We start from the raw sequence: 11,234 nt of genomic DNA on the forward strand, positions 1-11,234 counted from the left end.
TGTGGTTTTAGATAAAGCACCCTAAAATTTAGTATTTTAATTCATCTTAATCTTCTGCTGAGCTGATAGAAAATAATTGAAATTTTAAGTTGAGATGGTAAAAATTTATTGGACAATTTAAAATTAAAGGGATAAAACGGGAGAAAATGCTAAGTTAAAGTGTTTTTTCCAAAATCACAAATTTAATTTTGTTTGATATATTATGCCAAATTCAAATTCAAAAGATAAAATGAATATGTGTCGGGAAAAAAAAAGAATTGATTTGTAATTAGAGCTGAAACTATCAAATTATTTTATCCCTTTAACCAATATTCGGATAATTTACAAAGAATGAATGCAATATATTTATTTTTGACAATTGTAGCAGCAGAAGTTAGTAACAATAATCATGCCATTCCTTGAGTTGGTTTTGGAGCTGGCAGGCTATACAATGATCTAAGTTGCCTGGTTATGAGCTTGCTACTATTATTACCAATTTGAAGCTGCAAATTATCAGACCACCATTGCTCTATCCCATGAGCTTCCATAAATTTCTGCTTTCCTTTAGACATAACAAACAGCTTTGCAGCACCACCTTTTCCATTTCTGTCATTCACATTCTCCTTATTATCACCAGTTTTATCTTCACCTCTATCAGGATCAGTGTAATAGCAACAAATGTAGTCACTATTATTCACATATAGATGCGGCACCCATTTTTTCGATCCAATTGATGAATTATCGCGGAAATTCGGTACCCAGTTCCTGAATCCTAGTATTGATGATGAGTTGTTCTCAGCATTATCATTAGTAGTATTTGACGATTCTTCGGTGTTCGAAGGAAGCATTGATCTAACTTTCCTCCAAGCCAATCCAGCCTTTTCGCCAATATTCCTTAAGCTCATAGCTATAGAAATTGAAGGTGGATTAAATAGATGAGTTTCCACATATATTCCTTCTTTAGCTAATGCTTTACCTACCTGTAAAGCAAAACCTGCACCTAAAGAATGACCTGCAATGCATACATTGCTGCTACCGTAGCTTTCCGCGATGGATTTCAACGCGTCAAGAGCTACATCGAATCTAACAGAACCCTTCAAGCTTTCCCAAGCTAGAAAGCGGAGATCATCTTCGATATCTCTTCGCATTGTTGCGCCTTTGAGTAGTGTTCCTCTGAGGGTTAAAACAGCTTTTGGTGCTCCACTAGGTCTAATGAGGATCATATCAGCAAAAGCTGCAGATCTATCCCATTCTAATACTGCACCGAAGATGGATCCATCTCTTTCATCAACTAATGTTTGAGTGAGTTTGTATTTGAAGCGCGTCCACCATTTTGGAGCTAGTGCATTGTCTTCGGTTCGATTTTCTTGTCGGTCTAACTCGAGTAGGTAAACTGCTTGAATGAAGCAGGCTACTACTGTTCTCTTGTAGTTCTCATCCTTCCTGCATCATTTTATCATATACATGTCAAAGTCGTTGATAGAACATGAGATATTTCACCAAATCAATGTGCCAAAAACAAAATTACAGCAATTTTTTCAGAAATATATGCACTTATTACAGTCCAGCATAGTTCAATGTATGATATGTAACACAAAAACAGAAATATACACCAAAATGGAAAGCAGGCGACATAATTTTTTTTACAAGAATTGGTTATAAATATAAAGTTCCGGAGAAACTTTTTCATAAAGGAAACAAAATGTAGGACTCGAGAATTGGTTATAACAAGAATTGCTTTCTTATTAATCGAATACTATAGTTTTTCACCTTAAAATTAATAGCATTATCCACCTTAAAATTTATGTTTTAACAATTTTTTCCATTTTACAGACTTTCAGTACAATTGTTCCCACCTTATAAAAAAAATTAGGTCAGCTACTGAGTCGAGATGTTTCGTGGAATATATTATGCATATATGAAATCTAGAAATTGCAATTCAGCATTGTCATTAAATCAATTGCAAATAAAAGCCTTCAATTAAAACTATGATCTTTAATTCTTACCACAGCAATACTAATTATGGGTACTACTATTTCATGGATTTAAACTGAAGTTACTACTCTATTTAAAAAAAAAAAAAAAGAGAACTTTAACCATAGATCAGAAATACTGCAAAAATAGGTAAATCAACAACTAATTAATTAAACAAAACAAACAGAAGAAAATCTAACCAACTGGAATTAATAAGATCTCTCCAATTAGGAGAAGCAACATTCCGAGGTCCAGACACATGGAATGCATACGGATGTGCTTCTGCTTCTGCTTCATGTTGATGATTAGCGTTAGCCACTACTTGTGCTACAACAATCTCCTGCTTCTCCGTTAATACTTGACGATGATCGTCAATTTCCATGTCAATATTACTGCTGCTGCTCATCTGTTCTCTGCCTCTCTTCATTGTAAGCTTTAATGGACAAAAACGCTGTGAACAGAGAGGATGAGAGCTGTCTTGTTGACGAAGAGAGGATTGTTTTGATTTTAATCTTTCCTTCAATTTTCTCTCTTAAACGTTTTTCTTTTATCTTCCAACGGTCATATTTCTTTCCTTTTATTCAAGTTGTCGGTTTCTTTTGTTTCATTAATGAAACTCTTGCATTCAAGCAATGGGCTCTCTGCGTGTTGTTCACGCGTATCCTTTAAACATCAAATTTTATTTGGTATGCAAATCTCATTATCCCACTTTTCACTTAAAATTTCCTCGAATCTATTGATCCTTTTTCTTTGGTTAAGTGAATATTCTGGGTGGATTATCATTATAGTTTAAAAAAATTAGTAGATCTAACTGATTTTTCATAAATTATTTGAATTTAATTTAATTTTTTTAAAAGAATATGTTATTGTTTGATATAATAATTATAAACTGTTTGGTAACATTTATTTAAATTATTTTCTGAGCTTTTGTAAAAAAAATATTTCAAAAGCCAATTTGAGTTTTATTTTGGCTTAATTACTTAAAAACCACGCACCTTGAACTTTTTTTTCGTTTATACCCTGATCTAAAAAAAAATTCATTTATACCCTGACGTATGTGTTTATGTTTCACCTCTACCCCCAATTTCAAAAAAAGAAGATGATTTATTGAAAACAACTAAATATAAAGGATTATTTTATGCTTTTTTCTATTAAAAAAAATAAAAAGAAATACTTTATCTTTAAAAATATTCAAAAATAAGGATTATTTAAAACTTTTTTTAAATAAAAAGAGGTTAATTTAGTGCCTCGGGGTAGAGGTGAAACATAAACACATACGTCAGGGTATAAATGAATTTTTCCTAAGTCAGAGTATAAACGAAAAAAAAGTTCAAGGTGGATGGTTTTTAAGTAATTAAACCTTTTATTTTTAACAATTAGAATCGAATGAGATAATATTAATTTTTGATCAAATCAAATGTCATTTAAAAATGGTCCGACTTTTAGAAACTGACAAGAAATAGTAATTATCGCTTAATATGATGAGAGTCGTTGTAATTAGCCCTTTTGTGAACAGAAATGATCATTCTCTCAAGTTTAATACTTATGTTCTTACTGAAAAATCAACTAGCAGCTTAGAACATATAGCCACGGTGATATCTTTTAATAGACATTCAAAAATCAGCTATAGATCAGATATCTGACTGATATCATTTAGTACAGCACTAAAAGAATAAGAAACAAAAAATCAAATCCAACTCTCCTAACATCACAGCTTACAAGCTGAAGAAAAAGAGCGATGCATTCCTTTACTGGGAAAATCAGTATGACCATTTATATGCATGAAGCTTCCTCATGTTTGTCCTGTACATCTCTAACAAAGTGAAAATCATCGGCCACAAAACTTCCGAGAATAGGGGCTAACAAACTGTATACGGAAAATTAAAGCTTTTGGGTTTTCTCTGTGGATGAAGATCCTAACTCGAGCATGAGAGGGTATACAGGGCTAAACTCCTTATCCCCTCTTGATCTAACATTTGCAGCGTAATCATCTAGTGTCGCTTTAATGCCTTTCCAAATCTGATCTTCGCCTTGCGAATCTAGCCATAATGAGTACTGCAAATGTGTCAGTCTGTTTCTTTGCAATGGAGACTGCAATTCGTCAGGGCCTCGAGAGTAGAGGTGGTGAAGTATGACACTTGGTGGCAGATCTTGGAGAAGTGGAGATGCTTCGAGCTGAGATGTCTCTAAGAATATTAGAGGACGGAATGCTCGTAGGGCACGGTAAGGTGGGCCGAGTTGTTCTACTGGGAATAAATTTTGTCCCACCGTTAACTCCAGCTCAGCCATATCTCTAGCCATTCTGAGTTTCCCTGATTCTGAAAGGGGTCGAACAAGAGAAGCGTGTCTAATAAAGAACGTCAACACCCGTGATGCCATCCTTCTTACGAGTTGGGTGCATATTGTTTCTGTCTTTGCAGTTTTAGCATTTGCTGAAGTAGGCAACAGTCTGGACAAAAACTCGCTACGAAAGTGAAGGACGCACTTCTGCAGCTCCTCCATGTAAGGTGAAGCATTGTTGTCCATCGCCGCATCCATGCCAAGAACACCGAAGTTCTGGTCGTGAATTTGCAAGATGCATGACTCAAGACGGTCAATCATTGCTTTGAACAAGGGTGTGACTGAATCACGGGCAACACCGTAAATTACACCCAATGAAGGAGATAAAATATCTGCAGCAATGGCAGGCAGTCCCATAATCATAGACGATACGCGAGTATGAACCTCTTGTAGATGCTGACATAAAGCAAAGTTCTTGACCTGTGCTGGAGTTGCAGGACCAGTGAATTGACGTGCCTCAAGACCAGCAGATATCTGCAATTCATATGCAATAGTTACCGTTTAAATGATTTAATGCCATCTCAGAACAACTAAGCTGATGGAAAACCCTAAAAAACAATCATAAAAATTTAAGTTCCAGCATTAATTTGCATGTGCACAAGACTTTGAGAAACAAACAATGCCGTGATTAAACAATTCTCGAAGAGCAAGCTGAGAGAAGATCTATCAGAAAATACCCAACTCAATTCATAATCTCCGGTGGCACAAAGACGATCAAAAGCCATGCCAGAAAGCATAGAGAAGCACTATTGAGTAAGGTATTTGTGTCGCATAATCAAAAACTCCACAAATAAGTGTATTTATGTCTTTGCAATATGTATAATACAGCTGTATGAGTATACCTGGTATTCAGCTCGTTCTGACAACAAAAGCAAGGCCTTGCCAACTTCACGAAACACAAGAAGAGTCAAACGCCCATCAAACTGAACAGCTTCAAACTCTTCCTGAATACGCGATATAATTCTAGAGATTTGTTCTTTGGATGGAACACTTCCACGGCTTGACACTGGGAAAACATTATTCACGAGATCTGACAGGCGACTTAAACACTGAGTCAAGAAAGCTGTCTGGAAAATCTCAATAGCTTTAACCATCTGATCTTTTCCTTCCAAGCTGATGGCTGGTAAAACCCCTTTGACATCTGTATCCCTTGATATCCTTTCTAGTAGGTTCTCTATCATTGAAAAAAGCTTTGGATATCCCACAGTAAATATCTCCTTCACAAAGCTTGATGCAGTAAAAGCAGATTTCATTTGGTTCGAAAAGGCCTTCACAAGGGCCTCCCAAACTCGATCCGTTAACATAAGATCACCCTCCTGAGTGAATAAAATCAATAATAAGCAGAAGAAAATGTGAACTAGCTGAAACCAAGATAATAATCACAACATCCATCTAACATAGACAACTGAATTTGAGAAAAAATACTGAAGTATCTCAAAATGCTCTCATTTCCTTAATTAGTTCTAAAAATATTAAGCTAAAGCGTAATAATCAATTTAAGTTGAACTTGAAGAACCTAATTAGGTTTTAAGACTTCTAAAAAGGTACTTACGGGCCATTAAATATGAAAGAACAGTATGTTATTTTAAAAAGCACCAGAGCCAAAATTAGAAGACATCATTATCTTCCCAAACATCAGCTTGAAAACATAAGAAATTTAATTTAAACTGTTCCTCAAATTTAATGAGCCTTCAGAAGCAAGAAGTTATTTTTCCAATTCAAGATGCACAAGTAATCACTTTACAGAAACGAATCAGATAATTTATTTTAGTAACTATTAATGATTTTAAAGCAGTTCCACATTCTAAACCCAGATCACTAAGGAAAAATAATTGAAAAGCAAGCATAGAGTCAATGGCGAGAACTACTGTGTGATGTATAATATGGAAAAATCAAGCTAAAATTAAGATCATTCAAGGTCAGCCAATGCCATTCTACGACTGCCCAACTAATAGCAGTTTATAATCCTAACAGGCTAGGACCAAGTTGAATAATAAAGCTAGCTGCTATTTCACTTTATTCTACACGAAAGTATTACTCAACATTCACTCCCTACTCTCAACTACCAAAAAATTACAGTCATGTATCTCTAATAAATTGATTTTGTAATTTACATGTTCTATAAAATTTCAAGCTGCTGGTTTCCATTAGGGAGCATTTAGTTTATATTTTTTTTATGGTTTCAATCTTTCTATTCCATAGTATTGAGCATTACAAGCAAATTATTAACAAAGAATTAAAGAATTAAAGAGTTAGAAACATTTCAATAAAGATTATAATCCAAAAAACAATTACAAGGACGTTTCCTGCTTCAGATTTCAGTTCTAAATTTATCACTATTATCAATTTAACTACAAGTTTTCAGTTTATCTTCCATTAAAGCTTTATGTGATAAAACTCTTCTTGATCAGCTTGGAGTAATTAACTTTAAATTCATTTGAATCTTTGATTAAGTCAGTTTCTGTCTACAACCATAAACTAATAGAATTGAGGCAGTAATCACACAACAGAATTTTCCTTTCTCAAGCTGTGCTGTGTAAGCCTAAGACATTATTAATTTACTGATTCGGCAACTGTATACTTCCAACATCGGTAGCCTGCTACAAAGGAACGTCTTCACGTTTTAGAAGGTAAAAAGGCAGCAGAACAGACTAAAGCTATGTCACAGTCAGTCTTAATTAAAGCTTAGTATTCTTAATTCTATGTCACTATCACAATCATAGTTAGCATTTAGCATACTCAAGTCTCAACTGGTAAATTCATATCTATTCAATTTCAAGATATAATCAGCAACAAAATGTCAAAATTAAGATAAAACCAAGCAATTATGAACTGGCCAAGTATCTTAAACACAAAAGAAAGCAATCAAACCTTGATAACTTCATCAAGCAACAAAACATGCGTAAATGGATCCCTCTTTTTGGACAAAACTCTCTGCAAATGCCAAACAGCAACAACTAGAGAATGCAACTGATCCATACAACTACCCATCCTCTGCCACAATCCATCTCTAGCTTTTGCGCCGCCTCCAATCTGCGGTGTACCACTCCCTCTAATACCTCCCGGCCCAAATCCACCACCACCACTACTAGTAATTGCCTTCATATCCAAAGCTAAACTCACACTCTTCACTCCAATCCCTTTATACTTATTCACTAACTGCTCCACAGTAAACTTAAGCTCCCCCAAATTATAGAAAACTTGCAAACCAGTCCCTACTTCAGCTTGATTCAACCCTTCCATTCCTCTCTCGAGCACTTTCATGGCTTCTGTTCGCAGTCTTTCCCCGATTTCTTTAATCCAATTCAACTCCTCATCAATGCAATCAATCCCATGTAAATCATACTCATCACACATATTCAAAATCTCACAATGCAGCTGCGCCGCCTTAGCGAGATCCAGCTTTTCGGGCTCTAATTCCGACAAGGAAATCAAGTCACGAAGCTTCTTACACAGCCGAAGAGCGCGAATTGTGTGCTGTAGAAGCTCAGTAGTTGAATGTAGATTAAATAACTGCTGGGTCTTTGATTTGATCGATTTATGAGGCTCCGAAAGTTCGGATCGGACGCGGCGGATTGACGATTGTAGCGACGAGACGGCCGATCTAACGGTGGAGAGAGCGTGTTCAGCGTGTTTGAGAGAGGAGAGCTGGTTGAGGAGGTCATTGTGGCGGGAGAGGACTTCGGTGCGGAGCTGGGATTCGAGGAGACGAATGGCGTGGTGGAGGTGTTCGGCGGTGGAGGCGGGAGAGCCGGAGGAGAGAGCGGCGGAGGAGAAGGAAGCGGAGGAGAATGATGGGGAGAGGAATGGGGAGAGAATTGGGTCTTTGGCGAATGAGTCTAATGGTGATGAGGATGATGTAGTTGAAGGTCCGGTGGTGGCGGAGGATAGGGCGGAGGAGGGCGGGTTTTTGAAGGTGGAGAGGCGTTGGAGTGGTGAGGAAGAGGTGGTTGTTGGGGAGGAGAGTTGAGATCTTTGCAGTGCTGCTGGCGATGCCATTTTGGTTTCTCTATTACACTCTTTGGTCTTTTGGTCTTACTAGAACAAATGGGATAATTGGTAGTATTACCATCAGATTTGCGTTAAAATTGATGTTTTTTACATTTTACAAACTTTATTATTTTTTCATACTTGTGTCGTTTTACGTGAACTTAGGTGTTTTACAGTAGTTTGTAGTATAACTCATCAAACAATAATAATTATATGGATTAGGATAATTATATCTATGTTTAGTTAATAGTAAATTTTATAACTATAAATTGTGTTTAAGTATAAAGTATTAAAAAAAAAAGAGATGGTAGTTAATTATGAATAATATATTTTATTTATATGTGTGTACATCTATTTTTCGGACAGATAAACGGTGAGAAAGGATTGGATCGTTCAATAACGATTTTCAGAGAAATTTATCCAGCTGACGAGTTTGTGATCCGCTTATTTGAATTCAAGCTGGTTAGATCCGTGCGTAGTTGCGAACTTGAATGATTGAAAGTTATTTTTTAATATCTTTGGGCACCAAAAAAAGCTTTAAATGCCTTTTTTCTAACATACATGATTAAATACGAAATTAATTGGTAAAATTTTAAAAATAAATGTAAAAATTAATGCTAATTTTAAAAGGTTATCACTTCACACATTTTCACAATCTATGTATCTCTCTCTCTCTGACTGTGGCTAATAGTTTTATGTGTTTATTCTATAATAATTACGTCCCTTTTGGTGTCACCCCTGATTAAATGTGCTAAAGTTGTTTAAATGCAAGTTTATATCGGCATAGAATTTAGGGAAATTTAGGTATTTACCTAAAAAACAAAAATATTTGCATTTTTTACCTCAACAAAAAAAAGTTACAAAAAATACCTCACCTTTTTTCCATATTTATATTTTTACTCTCGGAATTAAAATAATTATAATTTTACTCCATTATCATAAAAGCAGCAGTTATATCATCATCTCGTTATCATAATTTTTTTGTAAAAATTATTTTTCGTACGTTATCATACTATTATCATTAACTCTGTCATACTATTATCATAACTTATTCTTATAAAAGATACAGTTACATTATCATATCGTTATCACTGCAGTGTTATGATAACGACATGATAATATAGTGATACTGATACGATAACCAGACACTGTTTTATCATAATAGTATCATAACATTATCATATAAGGTACCATAAATATTATCATCCCGGTATCATATGATAATGTTATGATAACGACATGATAATATTATGATAACAATATGATAATCAAACATTATTTTCTGTAAACAATCTTTTTTTTCTGCAATATTATGATAACTACATGATAATACAGTGATACTCATATGATAATCAGAAACTGTTTTTTTATAGAAAAGCATTTTTCTGTGCAAATGTTATGATAATGCAGTGATACCCTTATGATAATCAGATGTTGTTTTTTTTGCATAAAATCGTTTTTTTCATCATAAAATCGTTTTTATGCAGATTTTAGATCTAAAGTTGAAAAAATTCAAGAGAAATTTATTTAGATCTGAAATTAAAATAAATCGTATTTATTACCACAAATTAAAAAAAATTCGCTTAAATTAGATATAAAAAAGCGCGAAACGACGGAGGAGCAATGGCGGAGAGCTGACGGAGCGATGACGGAGCAATGCAGAGAGGCGGCATAGGAGAAGAAAGAAGAAGAAGAAGAAGAAATCAATAATGGAAGAAAAAAATATCCAGGTCAAAAAAATGGAGAAGAAAAGAGAGAGAGAGAGAGAGAGAGAGAGAGAGAGAGAGAGAGAGAGAGAGCATGTGAAAGTGACATGTGAAAGTGACAAGTAGTGGTTGAGAGTAAAAAAAAGATGCTTGGAGTAAAAAATAATAAAAAGTAGGTATTATAATAAATAAAGATATGTCTTGAAGTACAAAATAAATGGATGATGTATTTTCTCTAATGTTTCCTTGTTGAGGTAAAATTTATAATTATTTTATAAATTGGGGTATTTTCTCTAATTTTTTCTAGAATTTAGTAGGTGTTTGTATTAAGTTGGGAGTCGAGTGAGTGTTTAGATTAGCTTATGGATATAATTAGGATAATTAGTAAGTTAAATTCGTATTAAATTAGGTATGATATGAAAAAGGTGACTGAAAGGCTATTTTAGTCCCTATAATTATTAAAAGGGGCTTTCAGGTCCACAAGGATTCAAGTATGGTTAATTTAATCCGTCAAATTTGCAAATTGATCCATATATTTTTAAGACATTTCAATTAGTTCAATTTTTTAGATTTTTATTGTGACCCTTTTGGATTTTATAGGCTATTTGCGGATAATTAAGTTTCAATTTCTCAAGTTCGTCACTATGCACTAATCCAATCCGCTTGAATTCAAACATACGGATCGCTAGCTCGTCACTCGGATGAGTTTCTCTAGAAATCATCATTGGACGCTTCAGTCACTTATCGCTTTTAACCAGTCCGAAAAATAGGTGTCTACACATGTATAAACCATATATATATTAAGGAGATGTCTACCAAATACATATAAAAAAAACATCTTCGATATGTTTCGTAAAATTAATATACATTTGAAAGATAATGTATTTAAGCTGTTTTAATATGTATTTGAGATGTATGAGAGACATGTCTGAAATGTATCAATAGGTATCTCTAACACATTGAGGTATTGTTGTTGATGAGATGGCGTGCTGAAGAAGTTAATGTGCTAATGTGTTAACGCGTCTGACACACTGACGCATTTGACATGACTGACACAAAAGCGACACATACCATTTTGTTTATTGTAAGTTTAAAAATATAAAGAGAAAGAAGATAGTTTTTTTATGCATTTGCAATGTATGAAATGATACATTAGAGATGTATCTCTAATTTTATTACGGCATTGTCATTGAGATATTGTTACTGATAAAATGGCATGCTAACGCGTCGACTTGTCTTGGGCAT

The 11,234-nt window shown here is 34.4% G+C and overlaps 2 protein-coding genes across 2 annotated transcripts; both read right to left on the reverse strand.

Annotated features, from left to right (window-relative positions):
- Positions 1-268: 268 nt before the first annotated feature.
- LOC126676371 (GDSL esterase/lipase At4g10955) lies at positions 269-2,512 on the reverse strand. The gene is made up of 2 exons (XM_050370561.2): positions 2,154-2,512; positions 269-1,422 (listed from the first exon to the last, which is right to left on the reverse strand). The coding sequence occupies exons 1-2, from the start codon at positions 2,378-2,380 to the stop codon at positions 387-389; spliced, it is 1,263 nt and encodes a 420-aa protein (XP_050226518.1). The 5' UTR covers positions 2,381-2,512; the 3' UTR covers positions 269-386.
- A 966-nt stretch (positions 2,513-3,478) lies between these two features.
- On the reverse strand, positions 3,479-8,330 carry LOC126677481 (conserved oligomeric Golgi complex subunit 5). Its single transcript, XM_050372126.2, has 3 exons — positions 7,165-8,330; positions 5,136-5,609; positions 3,479-4,767 (listed from the first exon to the last, which is right to left on the reverse strand). The coding sequence occupies exons 1-3, from the start codon at positions 8,290-8,292 to the stop codon at positions 3,835-3,837; spliced, it is 2,535 nt and encodes an 844-aa protein (XP_050228083.1). The 5' UTR covers positions 8,293-8,330; the 3' UTR covers positions 3,479-3,834.
- Positions 8,331-11,234: the final 2,904 nt, after the last annotated feature.

Source organism: Mercurialis annua, linkage group LG4 (assembly GCF_937616625.2).
Source record: "Mercurialis annua linkage group LG4, ddMerAnnu1.2, whole genome shotgun sequence".
NCBI classification, from domain to species: domain Eukaryota; kingdom Viridiplantae; phylum Streptophyta; class Magnoliopsida; order Malpighiales; family Euphorbiaceae; genus Mercurialis; species Mercurialis annua.